The sequence below is a fragment of the Garra rufa genome, chromosome 13, assembly GCF_049309525.1.
Source record: "Garra rufa chromosome 13, GarRuf1.0, whole genome shotgun sequence".
NCBI lineage: Eukaryota > Metazoa > Chordata > Actinopteri > Cypriniformes > Cyprinidae > Garra > Garra rufa.
In genome coordinates, this window is record NC_133373.1 from 30,404,008 (window position 1) to 30,429,925 (window position 25,918).

General features: G+C 36.0%; 1 protein-coding gene across 1 annotated transcript; it reads left to right on the plus strand.

Moving 5' to 3' along the window:
* Positions 1–858: 858 nt before the first annotated feature.
* pla2g4ab (phospholipase A2, group IVAb (cytosolic, calcium-dependent)) lies at positions 859–21,832 on the plus strand. Its single transcript, XM_073817167.1, has 18 exons — positions 859–940; positions 2,713–2,844; positions 4,242–4,323; positions 4,458–4,606; positions 6,167–6,280; positions 6,377–6,414; positions 6,495–6,639; positions 9,717–9,853; positions 10,204–10,426; positions 10,545–10,659; positions 13,698–13,835; positions 16,683–16,772; positions 17,193–17,258; positions 17,529–17,726; positions 17,819–18,003; positions 18,781–18,970; positions 19,360–19,517; positions 20,528–21,832. Exons 2-18 carry the CDS (start codon positions 2,818–2,820, stop codon positions 20,663–20,665), a joined length of 2,193 nt encoding a protein of 730 aa, XP_073673268.1. The 5' UTR covers positions 859–940; positions 2,713–2,817; the 3' UTR covers positions 20,666–21,832.
* Positions 21,833–25,918: the final 4,086 nt, after the last annotated feature.

Here is a 25,918-nt window from a genome sequence, read left to right on the forward strand (position 1 = left end):
GCGTTTATGTATACTGTATATACATATGAATATACACATACACATGTAGGCTAATGTAAACACTAACTTTTATTTTGGATGCGGTTAATCGACAGCACTATCTTTTCTTTTTTGGGGGGCGCCTATGTAATGGTGTAATAAGGAGATTGTAAAGAAAATAATTACATTTAAAGGAAACAAAAAAGGGAAAAAGTAATTTGGCATACACTTATCAATTCCTAAAAACAAAAAAGCAATATGATATTTAAGCAATAGCCTACTATTTTAAACATTCAATCGATATTAAATATTCGTCGTTAATGCATTACCTTTTTTGTAGGAAATGTTGAATAAACTTTTTTAAAATTATGAAACCAACATAAATACAAAAATTAGATTTACATAAATAAACGAAACTTTTAAAAAGATTCATTTTTGTCAATAATCGTCTTTATCATCCTTGTTTTCTGTGATCACCTATTGAAAGTTCATGTAAATAAACTGCCACCTTGTGGCAGAAATGAATGAATCAACCGCACAGCAGCTCCGCTAGCAAGAGAAACCTGTTTTCCTCATCATCTCTGCCGACTGTTACCTCGGGAAAAGTCACTTTTTCTGACTGTTTTGAAAGAAATTTACCAGTGAGTATTTTTATTTGCCTTTGTAACTTTTTCAGTCTGTAAAATATTGGTTTATTTTATAGTCTATGTAACAAATTTACTGTACAAGTAAAGTGTATATGAAAAATATAAAAATATATATGAAAATCAATGCACACATCAGGACAAGGGACGGTAGCCTACTGTTGGACGAAGTGAGACTTCATCATAGGAAGCCTGTTGTAGTACCTCCTCTTCTGCTTCTTTTTTTAATGGTCGTCTGATAGATGCGTACTCTCTGCATAGAAGACGACTGATTTTTTTTCTAAAGATTTCTGGCTTGGCGTGCACTCCATCTCAAGGTAAGATAATAGTTTGTTAGTTGTTTACCGCAGGTAAGCTGTCGTATAATATAACGTCACGTGAAAATAACGGTACGAAGCTCGAGGAAAAGGTTAGCTTTGTAAGTGTAATCTGCGGAAAGTTTATGGGCAACTGCGTGTTTTATAAAGTTTCCATTCGTTTCAGAATATGCTGTTTAAATGTCAAAGCACATTACCGTTTATCCAGGACTATTAGGTTAGGACTGCTGTAAGAGTTTTGTGATAGATTGGCCATGGCCATATAACGGCACTGTTGATCCCCAGATCAATCTGTCTCAGATTTTCAGTCTTGAAAATCGCCCTGCAATCAAATAAACTTTTAACAAGATCATAATGTAAGAGACCGCAGTGTGTTGTAGTTTAAATAATTTTAATAAATAACAGATTTGGAGGCATTTTCATTTCATAAAACTTTTATTTTCTCATGTCAACAAAATAGACTATGCAACATAATTTTAATTTATAGTTAGTTCATGTTAATAATGCGAGTTCGAGGCACTATCTGATCTGATTTGTCTTTGTCTACGTGACCATTTCCATTCTTGCATTGACGTGAACGTGCTCTGGATCAGCGTGAAAGTCACACGCACTGGTGATCATCAAAAGCGTAGTGTATCACCCGAGATCAAGTGTGGTCAACGACTGATTTGTATTTGTGTTTTTGTGCCGTGCTTTTTATGGATGGGCTGGTTTAGCTAATCAGAGAACCTGTCATTCTCCGTTACGCAATTTTAGCTTCCGCTGATTGCACAATATTCACTCCATAATACATTATAATGCTCACTTCTAAGAACATATGCTGATGGAGTTTTTAAATCATTTTTGTTGTAGTCGTTGCAGTTAACCAGTGTAGCTACATGTGTTACTTTGTTCTTAGTGAGTGTCATAATAAAGCTCAATTTGTGGAAGTCAGACTTGAACGATTTCATCCTGCCACACTATCTGTGTTGTCTCACTGCATACTTCCCGTTTTTAATATGCTTACTTTGACTTAATCTGAAAAGCCTACCCATATTCCTTCCTTTCTCTTTAATGTACACAACATGCAAACACTTGCACCAATGTCCTGCTCTTTTGCTTCATTCATAGTGCTAGGTAAGTAAGTTTAAATTTAAAGAAAATGTTTGTTGCTATTTAGAATTTGTAATCATTCTTTACCAGCCTAACCATGTCTCTAGTATGGATAGTGTTAGTTGTATTAGAATAACATGTACTTCCTATGTTCTTTGTGTGAGTGTTCTTCCTATGTTCTTAATTGTGACTATAACCCCATACCTCTTTTTTCATTTTAGTGTTATCCCTATTCACTTCATGAAAAATGTATTTTTAATGTTCTTTTGATGTCAAATATTTCTCTCTAATCCAAAAACGAAACAGATATATTAAAACTAATCTCTAAAACATTCAAAACTCAAAATAAAACATCACATTGATGGCATCAGTGGTTCCATTAAGAAGCTTGGACATCCATGGAACCTTTCAAATGCAGAAAAGGCTCTTTATAGTAGAAAAAGGTTCTTTAGATTTTTTAAATGTTCTTCAAAGTGGTTCTTTTAAGAGCGGTTTGCTGAAAGGTTCTTTGGGGAACTAAAATTGGTTCTTCTATGGCATCACAGCAAAAACACCCTTTTGGAACCTTTATTTTTAAGAGTGTATATAATACAGTTTTAGAAATTAAACAGTGAAGTATTGGCTACCAAGTCATTGAAAAAAATTGCTTTTATATTTTTAACTTATTTTTTTTTCCCCAGTGCATTTAGATGTCCAGTGGCATAGACACCTTCTCTGGGAGCAAGTTCTTTGAGGAGCTCTTGGGATAACTGGCCAGTTTTGTCTAACTTACTGGCAAAGGCACCATGTCACTCAGAGATCATCACATCTTTGTAAGTAGGAAACCTCAGATTTATCCATAAAAATAGCAGTTAAAGCCTATAAACCAGCAGAGTGTGGCTTTGAACCACTATTTTGGTTTTCCAAGAACTTCTTGTATTTTTGTTAAGTTTATACCAGGAATACTGATGTGCATCAGTGTGCATGTCATGCTACATTATGTCATTCATAGCCTTTTTTGGACAGGTTCTTTGTGCATATAAGGTATATCAGCCAATGCTGGTTTATGAGTAAAGAGCAAAATTATGTGGAATCATTATGGAAACAGAAATAGAGAAATCATATGCTACCAGCCATACATCAAACTTTTCTTTATGAGATCATAAATCCTTTTAATTATCAAGTTTAGGAGATATATTTCTATCCTTTTGGCTAACTTTATGGGGCAGCCGTGGCCTAATGGTTAGAGAGTCGGACTTGTAACCCAAAGGTCACCACGACTGAGGTGAGTCCCTTGAGCAAGGCACCGAACCCCCAACTGCTCCCCGGGCGCCGCAGCAATGGTGCACTTGTGGCGCTTTTCCACTACACAGTACCAGCTCGACTCGACTCGACTCGGCTCTGTTTGGTTTTCCACTGTGTAAAAGTTGTACCTGTACCTCCACAATAGTACCTGGTTGTCATAGCGACGCTGCAAGAAACTGCCGTGATGTAATCTTCTACGCGACACACACCCGCTGTCTGCACCTCCTCGTTTGACCACGGCGTATTCTTCCGAGTTGCCATAATATGTAATGGATTGGATATGTCACGCAATCTCTGGCCAAACTTTTTAAAAATGGCGGGGTTATTCTGGATACTATTGCTGGCGCGTGCAATGATGACGCAGTGAATAGTGACGATTCTCTCTGACCAATCAGCAGTCTGCTGTGTTTTCACGTCACATTTTAGTATCGCCTCAGCTCGCTTGGAACCTCGCCGGAGGTGGTACGAAAAAAAGTACCTGGAAGCCGGTACAGGTACAACTTTTACACAGTGGAAAACCAAACAGAGCCGAGTCGATTCGAGCCGAGGCGAGCTGAGGCGAGCTGGTACTGTGTAGTGGAAAAGCGCCATTGGATGGGTTAAATGCAGAGCACAAATTCCTAGTATGGGTTACCATACTTGGCCTCACGTCACCTCCTTTCCTTTCCTAACTGCCTCAAAGTGACAATGTATTGGTGTGAAAAAGATATATTAATCACACCAACCCAGTGCAGTGTTGCTTTTATTGGCACTTCCCTTTTTCTTAAATTTAGAGTTAGTTGTAAAGATAGAGATGTATCCAAATTTAACATGGTAGAAACTACGCTTATAATAATGATGATTAAGATTATTACAAGTAGTATTAGTAGTAGGGAAGCACTAGCAGCAGTAATATTGGTGAGCTGAGTGTTCTGTGCATTTTTAGGTTGAACAGCAAATCTCACACAAACTCAAAGTGAAAGTGTTGCGAGCTGAAAATGTCACCAAGGGACCTCTTGGAGACTTGTGTGAGTACATTTGATACTTTTTAAATATGAAGTTTAGCATAATGCATTGCCTTTATCAGGAATAAGACCTGATTTGAGCATTTCACAGGAAAAATCATGAATGCTTCTAACACACTAACTAAACATGCTTGTAGTGGATACCCCTGACCCATATGTGGAGTTGTTCGTCCCCACTTCCCCAGAGAGCAGAAAGAAAACACGACATATAGACAACAACATCAATCCAGAGTGGAACGAATCCTTTGAATTCATCCTCGACCCCAACCAAAACAATGTGCTTAAGGTAAAGAGAATCCAAATTCATTTCTGTTCCAAATCTAAACTTAATCTGCTCTTTTTCAACATCACAGTCATTATAATAGTATAATTTTGCTATTCACTATGCAGCAGACGAGCAGAAATAAATATAGGGGCTTTTGCACCGGAGGAACCTTTTCATAGTTCCTAGAACTATTGGCGGAGGTTCACGCTTTTTGGCGTGTTCGCACCGCAGGAACTAGGAATGTATTTAGTTCTAGGAACTACGTTTGGGGGAACTAAATTAGCTCCCACTTCAGAGTAGGATCTAAAACAATTCACAGCATCCTCCATTTACCAGTTACAGCTGTTTGTAAATGCCGTGAAAAAAATGTTGCTGTCGGCCAATTCATAGTTTCCGCTGCCGGTCCGAATGCAAAAAGGAAAACGGACTGAGGGGGACATTGTTTCTTAAAGGAGTAGTTCACTTTCAGAACAAAAATTTACAGATAATGTACTCACCCCCTTGTCATCCCTTTCTTTCTTCAGTCGTGAGAAAATTATGTGTTTTGAGGAAAACATTTCAGGATTTCTCTCCATATAATGGGCTTCTATGGTGCCCCCAAGTTTGAACTTCTAAAATGCAGCTTCAAATGGCTCTAAACAATCCCAGCCGAGGAAAGAAGGGTCTTATCTAGCAAAACGATCGGTTATTTTCTAAACAAAATTACAATTTATATACTTTTTAACCTCAAATGCTCGTCTTGTCTAGCTATGTGTGTACTCTGTGTAGAGATTAAAAAGTATATACATTGTAAATGTTTTTAGAAAATAACCGATCATTTTGCTAGATAAGACCCTTCTTCCTCGGATGGGGTCATTTAGAGCCCTTTGAAGCTGCATTTAAACTGCATTTTGGAAGTTCAAACTCGGGGGCACCATAGAAGTACATAATATGGAGAGAAATCCTGAAATGTTTTCCTCAAAAAACACAATTTCTTTACGACTGAAGAAAGAAAGACATGAACATCTTGAATGACAAGGGGGTGAGTACATTATCTCTACATTTTTGTTCTGAAAGTGAACTACTCCTTTGAGAAACAATTTCCCCCTCAGTCCGTTTTCCTTTTTCCATGTCTTTTCAGTGCTAATTCCTCACTGCAGGTCTTTAGTAAATCCTAACAGTACTATTTTAATGCCAAAAGGTGATCTGAGATTGGGCAAGCTGTTAGTAAATCTAGCCAAGTGTGTGTAATTTCTGGCACACTAGTTGCACCAATTGGAAGCTCAAAATGATTGTTTCCAAACAGGTTTGACCTTATTTACAGTACCATTGCTAAAACATTTTGTTAACTGTAGTTTGTAGTTGGCCCGCCCCCCCCCAAAAAAACAATGTTATAGAGTGCCACACAAATTTTTTTTTAACACTGAATAAATTATACACTTCCTGCAGTAAATTGAACTATCATGTTGCTTTAATGAGGCCTTCTTCGTAGTAATTTGAACTTTCCTTCAAATCTTTTGTTTATCAGTCTTTTGGAATGCACTGTTCTTACGTAGTAGTGTACGTACAGTCAATGATATGGTTTCTGTCTCTTATTTCCAGCTGACATTAATGGATGCTAACTATGTTGTGGATGAAATGTTGGGGACAGCTTCATATGACATCTCTAAACTTGAAGTTGGACAAACCGTACTGGTTTCATTTCTTATAGGAAAAGTAAGTTTTGAGGAACACTTTTTTTTAAAAAGCACATGATGTTTGAGCTGCTGATGTTGGATTGTGGTAATAATGTCTGTTATTGTAATTTCACAGATGACCAATGTGTACTTAGAGCTTTCCTTGGAGGAGAGGTACGTATCACAATGAACAAAACAGGCTTTACTTTCATAGTTAAAAGATCCACAAATCTCTTTTTTTTCACTGTTCTCAGCTCAGTAATGGACCTGCGATTCAATCTGGATCTGTGCCCTAAAGAGAAGCTCTATAGACAAAACCGGCGTGATAGAGTCATGCTGGGCATCAAGAAATTGTTGCACATGGAGAAACCTTCCTCCCTCCCTTGCTCTCCTCATGAGGTACCATTCATTGACTGCTTCCTCCAGTGGTCATGGAAGTTCACATTTGATATCAGAGTGATGATGTTCTTTGTCACTGTCATTGTTCTTGTGAGCAAGAGGGGTGCGGTTGTGTGAAAAACAGCACAGTACGTGTTTGATGCAAATGTCACTTCACTGTCATGCAGATAGCAACACCTAATGATATACAGCAGAAAGCCAAGACATTCATGACACAATACAAAGAGAAAATGAACAGCTGAGTAGCGCCACTGACGCAGAATTTCATCAAACAGCTCAGATTTCCACATAACTTTAGAAAAGTCATCATCTCCCAGATAAGAAATTTGGCAACACGAAGTAGACGTGACAAAATACTCGAAACATTTGATCATTAAAGCTCTTAATAAAATAATAAATAATCACTTTGAAGACTAACAGTGTTTTGATTTTGTAAATGGTCTCAGACGCCCATCAATATCAAGTTTCTGTTTTCTTTGGCACATTTCTTCTGCCTTTGCTAGTTCAGTCTTGGCTCAACATGTGAAATGGACATAATTCAAATCTAAAGGGAAGTGTTAGATAAGACCTGTGAGAACTCTTAGGGCTTTTGTATTACATGATTATTATCAATGAACCACAAGTGGGAAATGACAAAAGTTAAACTGCTTTTGTGCCTTTAAATGGAATGAGGCAGGTCAATTAGTCAATACTGTTACAGAAACATTAGCCTTATGGCTAAGGATCTGGAGCATAAACTCAAAGATGCTTTGTTCGTTCACATCGTTAGCATAATTATGATTTTCTGAAAGCTTTAGTGTCTGTCACTTGACTGCTAGCGTCATGTAAAAACAACCTACAATTCTTTGTCGGCAACAGTCGGCAAACTACACATTTCTGTTTGACATGTCATTTATCAAAGTAAGTGTTACCTAGTACACTTTCCGTGTTTTCAAAGATAGTGTAACTGAATTAGCAGCCAGTCTTATTTTATATGTGACATTCGTGGTGTGAAACACAATTATCGAAAAGAAAAATTTAATGCAGGGTCTTGATTCTATGGAGGTGTTTAGTGTCACATAAAAAAAATAATCGACTTTATTCTCGTAATTTTTACTTTATTCTCAAATATTCTGACTTTATTCTCGTAATTTTGAATTTTTTCTCGTAATTTCGAATTTATTCTCGTAATATTTCTACATTATTCTTTAAATATTATGACTTTAATCTCTAAACATTTTTACTTTATTCTCGTAATTTCGACTTTATTCTCAAAACATCACTTTATTTTTGAAATATCTCAACTGTATTCTCATAATTTTGAAACTTTTCGACTTTATTCTCAAAATATTTTTATGTATCCTCAAAACATTCAGACTTTATTCTCGTAATTTCGACTTTATTCTCATAATATTTCGACTTTATTCTGAAAAAATTACGACTTTTTTTCACAACATTACGACTTTATACTCAAAATATTTTGACTTTATTTTTAAAACATTATGACTTCATTCTCAAAACATTACGACTTTATTCTCAACACATTTCAACTTTATTCTTAAAACATTTCGACTTTATTCTCATAATTTCAACTTTATTCTCAAAACATTCCAACTTTATTCTTGAAACATTTTAAGTTTATTCTTGAAACATTTCGACTTTATTCTCGTAATATATCGACTTTATTCTTGAAATTTCGACTTTATTCTCAAAACATTTCAACTTTGTTCTCAAAATGTTTCAACTTTGTTCTCAAAACATTTCAACTTTGTTCTCGAAACATTTCAACTTTATTCTTGAAACATTTCAACTTTGTTCTCGAAACATTTCAACTTTATTCTTGAAACATTTCAACTTTATTCTCGAAACATTTCAACTTTATTCTCGAAACATTTCAACTTTATTCTCGAAACATTTCAACTTTGTTCTCAAAACATTTCAACTTTGTTCTCGAAACATTTCAACTTTATTCTCGAAACATTTCAACTTTATTCTCAAAACATTTCAACTTTATTCTCAAAACATTTCAACTTTATTCTCAAAACATTCCGACTTTATCCTTGAAACATTTCGACTTTATTCTCGTAATATATCGACTTTATTCTTGAAATTTCGACTTTATTCTTAAAACATTACGACTTTATTCTCAAAACATTTCAACTTTATTCTCATAATTTCAACTTTATTCTCAAAACATTTCAACTTTATTCTCAAAACATTTCAACTTTATTCTCAAAACATTTCAACTTTATTCTCAAAACATTCCGACTTTATCCTTGAAACATTTCAACTTTATTCTCGTAATATATCGACTTTATTCTTGAAATTTCGACTTTATTCTCAAAACATTTCAACTTTATTCTCATAATTTCGACTTTATTTTCGAAACTTTACTTTATTCTTGAAACATTTCGACTCTTTTCCCGTTTTTTCGACTTTATTCTCGAAACATTACTTTATTCTCGAAACATTTTGACTTTATTCTCGTAATTTCTACTTTATTCTCAAAATATTATGACTTTATTATTGTAATTTAAACTTTATTGTCAAAATATTTCAACTTTATTCTCAAAACATTACGAATTTCATCTTGCAATTTTAGATTTTTATTTTTTTTTATGTGGCACTAAAATGCCATCGTACGATTCTGTCCCTTAGGCTGATGATACACAGGGCAAATTTTTGAGCAATTTTGCTGGGCCACTTTTTTTTGAGCAATGTTGCCATTTCCCATTGAGAATGGGTAACAAATTTATATCTGGAAAATTTAGATTGGTCGTAAGCCCCCTGTGTCTTGCCTGGTTGCCCATTGACAGCAGCATTGCCCAAAGTTCCCTGGCAACATACTTTTAAATTAACTTCATGAGTTTTATATTTTCAGTAACCCTGCAATGACGTGAATGCAGCATAAATTACTAAAAAAAAAAATCAAATTCAAGACAAATACTACCAGATTGTTTGAGGACACTCTTCGCAGTAATTGTACAGCCAATCTTTTTGACAGATTTTTTTTAAAGCTAACTCACTACCCTATTGTTAGTATTTCGCAAACATTTTACTGTGTTACTAATATTTGTGTTTTCTTGTGTATCCCTCAGGTTCCAGTGATTGCTGTGCTGGGCTCAGGGGGCGGTTTCAGGGCGATGGTTGGGTTTTCAGGGGTTATGAAGGCTTTGTATGAGTCTGGAGTTCTGGACTGTGTCACATATGTTGCTGGCCTCTCTGGATCCACCTGGTATGAGGACATTGTAACTAAGGGCCAGATTTGAGGCAAATTAGCATTAGAGCGTAATTCCATAAAAACACAGATGGGAGGGAAAAATTCTGCGCATACTAACAATGTGCATATTTAAGAACACAGACGCAATCAACCAAGAGCAGTACAAATTACCACCTGCTTTAAGACATGCTATTTTTGGGTGTTAAATAATGGCGCAAATACCAGTAATTTGACAAGTACAAACATTAGTAAATCACGTTGCATGATTCATTTGAATAAATCTGGCCCTAAGCTTTTTATCTTTGTATATTCATCTTTTCAGTTCCTACTGAAATGCTCATTTGCTGTTGTTGTGTGTCTTACAGGTACATGTCCACTTTGTACTCGCACCCAGAGTTCCCCACTAAGGGTCCAGAGCAAATCAACAAGGAGCTGATGAATCGTGTGAACAGTAACCCTCTCCGACTACTCCTTCCCAAACACATCACTAACTACGTACATGCCCTGTGGAGCAAGAAGGCCTCAGGGCAGCCTGTTACGTTTACAGATATCTTCGGGATGTTAATAGGCGAGACGCTCATTCCCTCTGTGAGTATTTTGTCTTGGAGAGAATGCTTTGTTCTTGCATTTACAGTACTAACTTAGAAATACACAATGCTTGTCTGGCAATACAAAGGCTCTATTTTTCCTTCTGCTCTCTCAAAAGAGGATGGACACCAAGTTGAGTGAGTTGCAGGAAAAGATCAACGAAGCTCAAACTCCTCTGCCCTTGTTCACCTGTCTGCATGTAAAACCAGATGTCTCTGAGCTTAAGTTTGCAGGTAAAGAGGTGCATACTTACATTTGTTTATTAATTAACTCTATTGGTCAATTAAAACTTAAAGGTGACATTGGATGAAAAATACACTGTTACATAGTGTTTGCATATAAATGTGTCTTAGCAGTGTGTGCACACAACTCCCTTACATTGATAAAAAAACCCATTCATTTTTTTTTAATTCCCAAAAAACCTAAAATCTCAATTATCAAGCCGTTTTGATTTTCTGAGCAGTACTCTGTCATACTGCTCATGCCTTGCCATCAACCCATGATGGACTGTTGCATATTAGCATATTTCCGTTGTACACTGTCTGACATTTTCTCAGCGCTTAAGTAGCTGTAGCAACAACTACAATTAAGAATCTTATGTTCACTTTTACATCCAAATAAAAAACACCTGCATTGCTTACGAGACGTAAGCAATGCAGGTGTTTTTTATTTGGATGTAAAAGTGAACATAAGATTCCTAATTTTCTCCTGACATCAGAGCCACTGAGAATGCAGTAGATTAGTTTTGTTTTTGATGTAACACCACGAAATACACAAAAACAGAAAGGGGTGGAGTTAGCAGTAGCTCACTGTCATTTAAAGAGACATGCACCAAAATGGGTTTGCTGTAAACAGAGCTGTTTTTTTTTTTACATGGTAAAAAGGTAGCAGAATATAAAGAATCATAAACTTCTGGAAAATGGCCATCTGATGTCTCCTTTAATGCAAATGTTTCATTGCAAATCATATTATAACCTACCTGATCTCATGACGAAAACGTAATAGTGGGACTGTTTTTGTTAGACCAAAATACCTATAAGTACACATCACTACAGTTTTTTCAACAGAGGCAAAAAAAACAGCGAGCACTTGTAATCGTTTCCATACACAGTTATGATTACAGCTCCATATGTTTCACTTTACGGCACAGAATTGGACTTGGATGCGGAATCCTTGGGTACGAATCCCATGAAAAACGTGACTCGTGATGAAAGAGCTGAAAGATTGGAGATGGAAACACATGCTAAAACGGTATGCTTGCCATTGCGTTTTTATATCACATTCGCTTTTATTTATACTGTCACGTAGGTTTAGGTATAGTACAGGTGGTACGTTATTTTAAAACTATGAGATATGAGAATTTTTAGAACTGCAGTGACACATACAAAACCAACGTCACATAAAATGTAGTCTCGCGTAGCCAGACCTTCAGACTGACGGCTGAAGGTCTGGAATCCATGGCAGCTTTCATTGGCCAAGGCCCGCCCATAAGGCCATTTTTGACCGACATGTCAAACAACCAATCACAGTTCGTTTCGTTCAGCGTCACAACAACAGACTTGGCGTGCAACAAGTAACCAGCATTGAAAGTTAACGAAGAAGAGGGAGAACAAGGAGTAAGTCAGTAATTTGTTCGCGAACGTCGCAAAAGTGTATAACAACAATGGCGTCTGCATAAGCACCTTTTAGCAAAACGCCGAGTAAATCAGTCAGCGATTTGTCTCCTGGCAGACCAAAAAAAAACGTGACACTTGCGTCTCCCGGAAATCCGATCAAATTCAACTTATCAGATGACGAGTTCAACATTCCTGAAGTGTTTCCAGTTAAGTGTACCATATGCATCGGACTACATTAAATGTACCATATGTATGTTCATTTGTTTCTGGAGGGGGAAAATGAATAGCGCCACTCAGTGGTAATTTCACATCAAATGTGTCACGAAACGTACATGGCTCTATGTATTTCATGTCTTACGAAAATTTCCCACAGGTACGTTTTTGTCATGAGATCAAGCTGATAATAATTTTAACATGCTTTTAGAATTTCTTATTTAGTATCTGTGCATGCATATTTTTGTCAAAATGTCTATGCTTACAATGACAAGGACAGGTGATTATTTTCTTTATGACTTCAAAAATCCTTTTACATTGTGCCGACTAATTGTGTAGGGTAATACTATACCTTGGAAATGAACAAAGACTATGATCAACTACATTGTTGTCAGTGTGTTCACAGAATGAATGAAGGGGGATGCCATTTATAGTAGTCTGACCTGTTGAATACCTGGGGAGAACCTAATTGCGTCAACAGATTAGTGTAAGAATGTGAACGAGTATGTAAAATGTCTTTTTTTTAGTTCAAAGAATGCTGGTATTGTTCTTCTAAAGCCCTGAAGTGCCACACGTTGAAGTAGTTTAAAGGTTTATCTGTCACTCTGTAATTTAATATCGGCCACAGACATTCTCCTAATTCTGTTGCAACTGACAGAGCAGGTCATGCCTCGTGAGCTGTTGGCAGCTCTTTCAGGTTTGAGAAGTAAAGAATGGAAAAATGTACTAGAGACCTTAGGTACATAAAATCTGAATCTTGATTTATCCCATATTAATGCACATGGGTGTTTTAATAGAACATAAACTCATTTATAATTAGCATTTTTTAGACTTCACACCTGTCAAAGGTATTTTGTTTTTGGTATATACATGCATCAGTAGAGTTTGTATAACCGTGACTAAATGAAAGCAACTATGCAGACACTGAGACACTCAAGGGAATCACCCTCACGTCACGTGTCATTGAGGTGCTAAAATAATCCTAGACGACAGAAAGACATCCACCACTCCTACCTCCACAAAAGACTAAAACTGTGGTAACTGTCAAAACTTAGACTTTGATTAATAATTTTGTCTGAAAAAGCGTCAGTCAGTTTTTTAGGCCCACTCACACGAAATAGCTTTTGTGTTGTGAGCATTTGGTTTAGTTGATTCATGCATCTGCTTTCGTCAAAAGTGACATGCGTTCTCAACACTCTTAGGAAACTGAAATCTGAAACACTGCTTTCGCACATTGCCAGAAACTATTTCAAATATGCAATTCGTCAATATGTTGAAACCTAGTGTTGGTCCAAAGTATAATTTACCTATATATTATTTAGCCTGGTTTTATTATTGTAATCATTACTGTTTGTTGTCATGGGAATGTTTTGCAGATTTCTTTTGGTTGTGGATACATTACTATTGTGGTTGTGTTTTGATTGGCATGTTTTAACTGACAGATTGGGTGGAGTTCAGCCCGTATGAGATCGGAATGGCTAAATATGGAACCTTCATGACCCCTGACCTTTTTGGAAGCAAGTTCTTCAGGGGTAATGTGGTCAAGAAGCATGAGGAGAACCCTCTTCACTTTCTTATGGGTATGGAGACTTTGTTTTCTGGATTTCTCTTAAGTAGTAAGTGGAGAATCATGAGAAAGTGAAATTGTCAGTGTTCTTATGGAAATAGTGACACCATATAGTTGGAATCTTCACTGTCAGAGTCAAATATCACCTGATTTAAGGGTGTTGGTTCAGTTATTTACAATAATCCCATCTAACTGTATTGTAATGCAAGAAAAGTTAGTGTTGCACACGATCAAAATTCACAGTCACTGTGACCGTAAAGAAACATTCTTTGAAGGGAGTACTGCCTAGATAAAGTTTCATCGCAGATTTAAAGTTTATTTTTAAAAAAGTGACGTGAAGATCTTCTTTTGTATGGTTTCAGACTTGCATCCTCTGGAAAACCTTTGTTTCAACAAGTCTAATTTTACAATTTTATAAGCTTGAAGAATTAAATTAAGAACAAAAAATAAATAGCTAAAAAAAAGGTTAGATCATATTTCATCCTAATAAGAAGAAATTATGTTTTGGAAAAATAGAAAAATAAATAATTTAGGATCATTGGGATTTTTTTTATATATTTAATTTTATTTATTGTTATTTTGTATTTTATGTTATTAATTATAAAATAGTCAAGTACATTTGTGAAGTTTTTTGCATTTTTTTTATTTTTGGGGGTAAAATATACTAAAATTATACAACATCATGTTTTAGAACGCTACCAGTCAGAAGATTTTTAATGTTTTAAGTCTCTTCTGCTCACCAAGCCTGCACTTATTTGATCCAAAGTACAGCAGTAAAATGTATTTATGTAATTTATAATTTAAATTTTAGCTTTATTACTCCAGTCACATGATCCTTCAGAAATCATTTTAATATTCTGATTTGCTGCTCAAAAAACATTTATTATCATGTTAAAAAGAGATGAGTATATTTTTTTAGGTTTCTTTGATGAATAGAACATTCAGAAGAACTTAAATTGAAATCTTTAATAACATTATAAATTGTAACAAATATAAATTTAAAGCATCATTGCTAAATAAAAGTATTCATATATGTAATTTCTTCTGTAATTTTATACTAACTCTTGAAGCTTTTGAATGGTATAGTGAAAAATGTTACAAAAGCTTTTTATTTTCAGATAAATGCTGATCTTTTTTATTCATCAAAGAATCCTGAAAAATGTATTAAAATTTACTCACCTGTTTTAAATACTGATAATAATAATAGTAAAAAGGAAGTATAATGTGACACTGAAGACTGGAGTAATGATGCAGAAAATTTAGCTTTTATCACTGAAATAAATTACATTTTAAAATATATTTAAATAGAAAGCAGTTTATTGTAAATAGTAGAAATATTTCACAATATTACTGCTTGTGCTGTGTTTCAGATCAAATAAATGCAGGCTTGGAGAGCAAAAGAAAATTCTTTAAAGTGCCCCTATTATGCCTTTTCAAATATGATATTTCATGTAGTGTGTCATGTAGCTGTATGTGAACATAAACTATCTGCAAAGTTGTGACGCCGACAGTGCACTATAAATAAAGTTTTTGTCTATCAAAAAAAAGAGTCGGCTCACATTCGCCTAAACGAGTCGTCAGCAATTCGAATCTTTTTTCTGTAACGGCCACACGTCACGAGCTACACATTTGCGTAATGTCCGCCCACATTCAATTTCGCGAACAACTTGCCCGCCCACAAACAGTAGGCCTACCATTTTCACGTGGATTACATCATGTCAAGAAGACGCCCTGCGCTGTGACAGCCTGTGAGAGTGAATTTGTTTTATATGCCCTTCCAAAAGATGAAACTATCAGTGGTTAACATTAATTTTTTCAACACCTCAGCAGTCCAATGCCAATCTTGTGTTGTGTTCGCGTCATTTTACTGATGACTGCTTTTCTAATCTTGGGGAGTAACGTTACAACGCGAGATTCACCAAACGCTTGGTTTTAAAAAATGGATCAGTGCCCAGTTTATTTGGACCGGCTTGCTCCTCTGAACTTCTACCTGTAAGTATGATTAATAATTGTATTTTCTAGCGATCGTTCAAAATACGTCTTTGTGTACGTTATGGTGTGTAACAACCCCGCACATGTCTTGGTAACCGGCTAACTTGCGTTTCTGTAGTTCTGTTGTTCAGCTGTGAGTGCAATGTAGTCTAAAAAGTCTTGTGATTGATGCAGCTTGACTGTCTGTCTGCCTTATTAGTTTAAGTAATGATAATGATAAACGATGGCTTAACGCAGTGTTATGGATTGTACAGTGTTGAAGTTCACAACGTAGAGATGTGTCCGGTTCGCTTACAAAAGCAAATTGCAAACACTGTCCACAGTTAACATATGACACCCACTGAGAAACGTCCTGCTCCGGTCGTGCTTGCAAAACAGTTTCTTGTCGATGTGACACTTCAACCGTTTCATCGTCAGACTCCGGCTCGAATTGATAGGGTAAAATCGAGGCTATCTTTTCTATGCATTAACAGGTCTCCGCAGCTGTCATTCAGTTATGCCAATGGGCGTTTCGTTTTGCGCTGTAGCGGTAGACCAATCCAAAAGGACTGCACCATCTGACCAATCACAGCAGTGAGGGCTCACGGAAAGGAGGGGTTTAGAGAGACTGATTCTTCGAACTGCTTCACACGAGTCGTTTACGAATCATTTAGAAACGGGGTAAAAATAAATCTAATTTTGGAGAAAACTAAAGTGTTTTTTGAACTTGCATACATGTAAACCTGTTTTAAGAGACTATTACAACAATATTAACTACCTTTAAAATGGCATAATAGGGGCACTTTAAAATACATAAAAAATCTTACTGTTCAAAAAAATTTGACTGCTAGTGTATATGATATACAGTGTGTTTGTAAATGTTGCACAGGTGTGTGGGGCAGTGCCTTCTCCATCCTGTTCAACAGAATTATGGGATTTAATGATGTGAACAACGGCAGTACCATGGAGGAAGAACTAGGTACGATTACAAACTTTATTACAGATAGCCTACAAATGATGAAAACGCATCTGTTTTCATCTGCGCATCACATAAATTTCCAGAGAATTGTGCAGAATGTGTATGTCCTTCATTCAAGTTCTATTTCGGTTGTTATATGTATGTATACGTATTAATATTGATGTTGTGCCAGAGTTGCAATGGTGGAAGAATATGTTGCAGAATGATGGTGCCTTTAGTGTTTGCATACTGATGGTACGAAACTGTGATGTTATCAGACAGCTTCCATTGTGTGGTTCCTAATGAATTTGAGAGTTGTGAAGCCCACGTAACATGCAAAAACATCCTGAAACACACACTCATTCTAGGATGATCTGAGAGATTGTGATGATCTCAAGCAGACATGTGGTTTTGATGCTTGTTTGCACATTTATTCCACAGAACAGATCAAACCAGAACACATTGTAGGAGAGGACAGTCTAGATAATGATGAAGATTCGCATAAAGGTGAGATTTACAAGATTTACACTACACAGTAAGTAGCTTAGCACAAACATTTTCTAACATTTTGATGCTACGGACCCCCAAAATGGAGGGACCTCTTTCGGAAATTATAAAGGCAACTATATATTTGCATGTATAAAGACCAAATGTATACAGAGAAAGAATAAAATGTTTTAATTATGTGTAAAATATAGTTTGGATAATATATCAATAATAATAATAATGCCAAGTTATTTACATTTTTTTTTTTCCCTGGATGTCTTACACCTGCAGAGGACGAGTATCAGGCCAGCTGGATGCAGCGCATGGTTAGCTCTTTCTTCAGTGACTCGGTTCTTTTTAAAACACGAGAAGGCAGAGCAGGAAAAGTACACAACTTCATGCTGGGCTTAAACCTCAACAACGATGTGCCACTTTCCCCTTTCACTGAGACCGTCAGTCCCGGGGAGGATGAGGTTGATGCAGTCACGGGTAAGAGTTCATGTTTGTTATTGTCATTTAGTTTAAGTGAATTATCCTCAAGTGTTGCCTTATTGTTCTTTTCTAATTTTGGATGCTTACAGACCCATTTGAGTTTGACCGTATCTACGAGCCGTTAGACGTAAAGAGCAAGAAGATTCACGTGGTGGACAGTGGCTTGACCTTTAACCTGCCTTTTCCTCTGATTCTAAGACCTCAGAGAGGTGTTGACCTCATCATCTCCTTTGACTTTTCTGCCCGACCGAGTGACTCTAGTCCTCCATTTAAGGTTAGTACTTGGCCTATCAATTAAAAATGTTAAAGGGATAGTGCACCCAAAAATGAAAATCTGTCATTACTCACCTCATGTAGTACCAAACACGTAAGACCTTCGTTCACCTTCAGAACTCAAATTAATATATTTCTGATGAAATCCGAACTCTTTCTGACCATACAGAGACTGAAACGGAATTGTTCAAGACCCAGAAATATAGTAAGGACGTTGTTTCAATAGTCCATGTGACAGTGGTTCAACCTTCATTTTATGAATCTACAAGAATACTTTTTGTGCGCAAAGAAAGAAACCCACTTCATATAACAATTGCTTCTCTTCCATGTCAGTCTTCGATGCATGTTCATGAGAGTACCACAATGCATATGTGTGCATTCCTCTGCTTGCAAACAAGAGGCAGTGCATCTGGGTTCTATGTCAGAATGACAGGTAAGAGAAGAAATTGTTTAATTAAGTTTTTTTTTTTTTTTTTTGTGCACAAAAAGTAATCCCATAGTTTCATAAAATTAAAGGTGTGATGATATCATTGCTAACTTTCTGGGCCTTAAACGTAGTAGTTGCATTGGTGTCTAAGCAGGGCCAAAAAGCTCTCAGATTTAATCAAAAACACCTTAATTTGTGTTCCGAAGATGAACGAAGGTCATACGGGTTTGGAATGACATTAATGATCAATGATCAATTAAGGTTTTGTTTTATTGATTATGATGTAAAATCATGCACATACAATATGTAATGTATGACACATAGGTTTTGTAAACGATTGTTCATTTGCAGGAACTTCTGCTAGCTGAGAAGTGGGCACGAATGAACAAACTTCCATTTCCCAAGATCGACCCAAAGGTGTTTGATCGGGAGGGGATGAAGGAGTGTTATGTATTTAAGCCCAAACCAGGAGAAAAGAACTGCCCTACTATCATCCATTTTGTCCTGGTCAATATCGAATTCAGGACGTTCAAAGCCCCAGGTGTGTGTTCTTTGTTTGTATTTGCGTCTGTGTACTTAGAGAATTTTTTTAATGATAAAGTCAGCTTTGCACAGGCAGATTTACAGTCAATTCTGACAAATCCACAGAAATCTGTTCTTTCCAGAACATCTTTATCTGTTTACACTGTCCTGGACTTTTGTTTGTGTAGGGAGGTCTGTGTTTGACTCTTTTATGAGCTGGCGGATATACATTTCTGTTTATAGAAAGCATGATGTGGGCGTGTTTCTATATGCATCTGTTTAATCAATGTATGTTCTTTGACAAGTACATTTAACAATGGTCAATTGGCTAGTGACTTGAATTTACAGAAATGTCATTAGAAAACTTGTCAAAAGATGTTTTAAACAAAAGTGTGGTGTATTTTGAAGGTGTTCCACGTGAGACGGACAAAGAGAGAGAATTTGCAGACTTTGACATCTTCGATGACGCAGAGACGCCTTACTCAACTTTCAATTTTCAGTATTCCAATCAAGCCTACACTCAGCTTCATGATCTTATGGAGTTCAACACACTTAACAACATAGAGGTCAGTCCAGCCTGGATACATTCTGATTTATACAGCTGAGGTCAAAAGTTTACATCCCCCTTTCAGAATCTGCAAAATGTCCCTTGTTTGTCCTGAACAGTTACATTTCTTGCTGTTCTTCAGAAAAATCCTTCAGGTCCCACAAATTCTTTGGTTTTTCAGCATTTTTGTGTATTTGAACCCTTTTCAACAATGACTGTATGATTTTGAGATCCATCTTTTTAAACTAAGGACAACTGATGGACTCAAATGCAATTATTACATAAAGTTCAAACACTCACTGATGCTCCAGAAGGAAAAAACATGCATTAAAAGCCGGGGACTAAAAACTTTTTTTAAGGTTAAGGGTAAATTTAACTTATTTTGTCTACTGGGAAACATGTAAGTATCTTCTGTAACTTTTGAAGAGCAGTACTAATTGAAAAAATATGATATTTAGGCAAAATAAGAAAAAATTACTCATCTCAATGTACCAGGCTCCTGGTAGTTTTTCCTTCTGGAGCATCAGTGAGTGTTTGAACCTTCTGTAATAGTTGCATATGAGGCCCTCAGTTGTCCTCAGTGTGAAAAGATGGATCTCAAAATCATACAGTCATTGTTGGAAAGAGTTCAAATACACACAAATGCTGAAAAACCAAAAAATCTGTGCGACCTGAAGGATTTTTCAGGTCCCACAGCAGTGGATTATTCAGGTAACAACACAGTATTAAGAATCAAGGGGATGTAAACTATTTAAACAGGGTAATTTTTATAAATTCAACTATTATTTTCTCTTGTGGTCTCTATGTAAACATCTTTAATGTAAAATATCTTATTCAGGCCTGTACTAAATAACATGATTTTGGTAAAATAATTAACATTTTCCAGATTCTGAAAGGGGGATGTAAACTGAATTCATGTTTGTGTGGGTTTGTTTAAATCAGTTTCTGAATCTCAGTGTTTCTGCTGCTTCGTGTTTAGGCTTGTTTATGCAAGTTACGTTTTAAAAATCTCTATCACCGTTTATCTAGGTCATCAAAGAAGGCATAAAGGACAGTATCTTGTATAGGAAGGAGATTCCATCTCGCTGCTCTTCTTCTCTTTCTCTCAGTGAAGTACAAAACAAAAAACACCTGAAGAGGGTGTCCAAAGGACAAGCATGCCAATGAGTAGGCGGAGTATATGGCATTCTAGCCATAGGAAGTTTACAGATGTCACACATCTCATCACGGAAACATTTTTTTTTTTTAACTGAAAAATAACTTCACAAACTGTGAAACCAGATGATCTGGTTTGGTTCCCAGAACATGTAGTGTTTTAATAATAAAAAGAGAACCGGTGAGTGACACAATGAATTTAGCATTTAATGTTGACATTAGTTTGTGCAGGTGTTTCATTCATTCTAGAAAGTGTTGTGAGAATGTTGTAAGATACATAATGTCTGTTTAAGGTGCAGCGAGGCTTTTTTTAGAAGTTTGCTCACCCAAAAAGAAACTTCCCTTATCATTTACTCACCCTTATGTTTTGTTCATCTGCAGAGCATAAAATATTTTTAAAAGAACATTGGGGTCATGGGGTCATAGACAAAGCATTATTTTTCTAAATATATTCTTTGGTGTTCTAAAGAAGTCATACAGGTTTGGAACAACATGACGATGAGAATTTCATTTTTGGATGTACTATCCCTTTCAATGGAAAATTACGTTTTGATTATAATAATCGAAACAATCCTAAGGATGTGACCAAAAGCACCTTTGGGCTTTTGGCGTGTTCGTTTATGTTTTAATGGCAACTGCTAAAACAACATATAAAGTCCTGAGTTGTGTTTTAGGAACTGAGGGAGTGCCTCAACAAAAGGGCAATCCTGAGGTACAAAACAAAACATGAAACCATGGCAATCCTGCCACTATCCCGCTTCAGTCGGTTCAACAGGTGGTTATTTTAAGTCTCCGCTTAGATGCAGAGACAGTTTTTATTTCTAGCTGTCATTTCCCTTTACCTTTAACTGCACTTTTTTTAAACAGTACAATAAGATCATGAAGGTAGCACAAAAACACTGTTTTTATAATACTGACTCCACTACACCTGCTGCATCTTGCATCTGTGAACTTGGTAGATGATATAAACTAATGAGGAAAGGCTGTTTAAGAAGTAAGTGTCATGCTCTGTCTTACTATAGAGCGTATTATAACTTTTTGCCCTTTTTTGGAACTCACTATTCTTTTAGTATTCTTATAGCCATGAACACTTATGTTAAAAAAATATGTTTAATTACAAAGCATTTGTATGCATTGTTTACACTTAATACGACATCTTAAGATGGGGATGGAATAATAAATCAGACTTTAAATATGTGAACAATGATTTACTGTCTTCATTTCGCATCTCAATAACAGCATACCTTTGCAAAGGCTTGAGGCGTTCTGACATACATAAAAGGATGTGTTTCTTTTTTTAGTTTAACCATATGTTCACAACTGCTCTACTTTAGTCTCACCTTTTTTCATTTATAATCATACTAATAGTTTTAAAACATACCATTATGTACTGTTCCAATATGTACATTGTGCAAAATATGTATCATACATATCAAAACACCTTTTTATAAGTGAAACTAAGTGTTATTTACTGTATGTAGAACATTTTATCAAGAAGTTTTCTTTTAACTGTATTTTTGACCAGACTGAAATCTTGAGGTTTTAAACTAGAAACCTCAATATTGTAATCATGGCACAAAAACAGTATTGTCATTCTCATTGCAGAAATCTCAAAGTTTCATTATTAAGTAAGCATCTGTTGTACAACTGAGACCACAGTATATTAATGTTACTTCCCTTGTGGCCTTCCCAGAAAGCACTTCGGCATACTGTTATAGTGATAACATTACAGGTAGGCCAACAAGAGTTATGGGTCTCTGCAGTCTTAGAACTAAATTAACCAAATTACTTTTTGAATGTCAGATAAATAGGTTCCAAATAAATAATATGTGAGAATCTATCATACACTCCACCACACTAACATCTGCATTCTGATCTTGGGTTGTACCATGAGTCAATGAAAGTGTTGACATAAATCAATAGCCAGGTTATTAAGAGAGCATTTGACTAACTTTTATAGCCTTACAGATATAGAAAAGTGTAGATAGTGAAGGCTGTTTGTGAAGGTTGTAGTGAAGGTTGTTTATTTGGACTTATGATGTTTTGAGGTTTCTTTTAATGAGAAACGTAATAAGGAATGCCTTGTGTTTATGTATGTCAGAGGAGGTGGAGGGTTTGTAATGCTAAGTATGATCCTCCCATTTTAAACATCCGTTGCCTACAGTTATTGCATCACAAACACACTACGTCGTTGTGTCGCACTTAATATAATAATAGGATTCTAAAAAAAGACACAGCAACACACTGGATTCCTCTTGTCTTTCAACACTTTGTAAAGATTAACAGTTAGTATACGGACGAGTGAGTCTTCGAAAGCTTTTTAACCTATTGTGTGCTGTCCAAAATAGCTTATCGGATCAAATTTTAACCCTTGGGTTTTCACACTTGTAATTCTAAAAAGGGCCCACACTGCTTTTAACCTTGTGTCAATTACATTGTGGATTGTGATGAATGTTAAAACGAGTTTTTTTTTTAGCAACAGACAACCAATAAACCTCACTAAATATCCATGCTGTCGACGGTTGCAGAAACGTAATCAAAACTGAGGGAAAGAGTTGAAAAGTTACGAATAAGTGCAGTGTAAAAGAGACATTATTACTTATTTAAGTTTCATAAGACTTAATACTATTAGTAAGTGAACGTACGTTACTTGGCGGTATTTTCAAATTGCAGTTAAAACAGGTCATATGCCAATTTGGTATGGAGTTGTCTTTTTCAATGAAATACTATTTATTTTATAGTAAATATTCAAATAAACACGTTAACCAAGGGTTTACGTTTACAGTGTGGAAACTTGAAACGAGGATTAATAACTAACCGAGCAACAGTGTGAACCATGAAACACGTCGCGATAACCTAGGGTTAGGTTTGAATGAATTAACGTTCAAGTGGGAAAAACGCCAACCATTTTTTTAAAGACAGAGAATGAAAGTGCTCTGTCGCCCTCTACCGTCACGTGACCACCACTGCATTTTAAAATAGTCTACTCTACATCTAGAACGATTTTTTTTTTTACATACATGTGACCCTGGACCACAAAACCAGTCTTAAGTAGCATGGGTACATTTGTAGCAATTGGCAAAAATACATTGTATGGGTCAAAAGTATCGATTTGTCTTTTATGCCAAAAATAAATAGGGTATTAAGTAAAAATAATGTTCCATTAAGATATTTTGTAAATTTCCTACCATAAATATATCAAAACGTAATTTTTGATTAGTAATATGCATTGCTAAGAACTTTAAAAGGCGATTTTCTCAATATTTAGATTTTTTGCACCCTCAGAAAAATAGTTGTATCTTGCACAAATATTGTCCCATACATCAATGGGAAGCTTATTTATTCATGTATAGATTTCAATAAAAAAAATGACACTGGTTTTGTGGTCCATGTTCACAATTTAATTTAAGCAATGTTATGTAGTTATATTATATTTGTAAAATCTAAAAATGCCCCCTAGTGTTTATAAGGAAAAGCGAAATTAAAAGTGTCAATAGCTAGCCTGGCAAGCCAGACCCACATAAATGTAGGGTCTGGGCACTCTCCATAGACAGGGCTCAACCGGAGGGGTGGGATAAACGGTTGTCTTTCAAACTCCTCTCCACGCAATAGGATAGCGCTACAACCAATCAGAGACTTAGTCTGTCAGGTGACGTAGTCAGAGCGACGGAGATTTTTAACGAAAATCAGTGCACTGTGCAGTCTGTCAGCCAAATAATAGACATAGATGGGCACTAAACCTTTAAAAGTAAACAAAAACATGCACAGACAAATCCAAATTACACCCTGCTCTGATGTAGTATACGCAAACACCGGAAGGGGAAATCGGTGAAAAAGTCAAGGATGAGTTTGCGTAAGCAAACGTAATCTTTTAGCTTTAAATGGGTTTGAACAACCAGGATAAGCGCAAGTAATTACCATTTTGAATAGCCGCTATATCCACAATCTCTGTGCACTGTGTGAACAATGAGTGTCGTATACACGCCACAGATCGCTTCCGGTGTTTGCGTATTCTACACCACAGCGCGTTCACATGTAACGAGCTCCTGCTCAGGACAGATGGACGTGGCTGTGTATCCAAAGTAAAAAATTATATAAATACTGTTCAGTTTTCCACGCGTAATTCACAGAACCAGGAATTCATGTCTGACGGAACTTATGGTCGCAGGTCAGGACTCAGGCGTCATCATGTTAAGCCCGCCCACCGACTCGTGATTGGCCCGGTACATCTTGGATTTTTCGGAATTTTAAGTGAATTGAGAGTAACTAGACTGACCTTGGAAGCAAATGTAATTTGCTGCCGCTAGGGGCGCGTCTAGATTCTAGGCTAGTCAATAGCCACAACCACAACTAAATTTGTTGTTCAAGAGCTGTATGTTTTTCAGTAATATCAATATATGTTTATGGGCAAATTTAAATAAGAATGACATTTAATTTACGTGTTGAACATTTTGATATTGTAGTAATCGAGTTAAATTAATTATAACCTACTAAACAATTTTAAAGGATTAGTTCAGGATTAGTTCATCCAAGATATTCATGTCCTTCTTCAGTTGAAAAGTAATTAAGGTTTTTGAGGAAAACATTCAGAGATTTTTCTCCATATAGCGGCCTTCAATGATGGCTAATGTGTTGAAGGTCCAAATTTCAGTTTCTTCAAAGGGCTCTACACGATCCCAGCTGAGGAATAAGGGTCTTATCTAGTGAAACGATGAGCCATTTAAAAAAAAAAAAGACATATAGTTTTTAACCACAAATGCTCATCTCTGCAATGCGCATCTAATTTTCTCCTCCAACTTCAACATTGTCTGACATCGTTGTTTTATCTTTTTTTTTTCGTAAAGGCCATTTGACTTTTTTTGCATGTTCACTTTGTAAACACTGGGTCGTTACTTCAGTCTGCGTCACATGTGCTTGGTTACTTAATGTGTGAAGTCGAGCTAGTGCAAGATGAGCATTTGTGGTTAAAAAGTATATATATAACATTAAAAAAAAGAAAAAAGAAAATGACTGATCGTTTCACTTGATAAGAACCTTGTTCCATGGCTGGGATTGTGTAGAGCCCTTTGAAGCTGCATTGAAATTGTAATAGAGGGTTTGCACGGTTAAATGTACTACTGAATATGTTGTTCTGCTAATTTATGCTGTCTAAACCACAGGAAAAAAAGTGTGGAAGCTGGTAAATCAATAGAGAAGGACTTAGTAAGAAGAAAAGGGCGCAATATTTTGACAAACTAAATTGAATAGATGTTAAAGAAACGTACA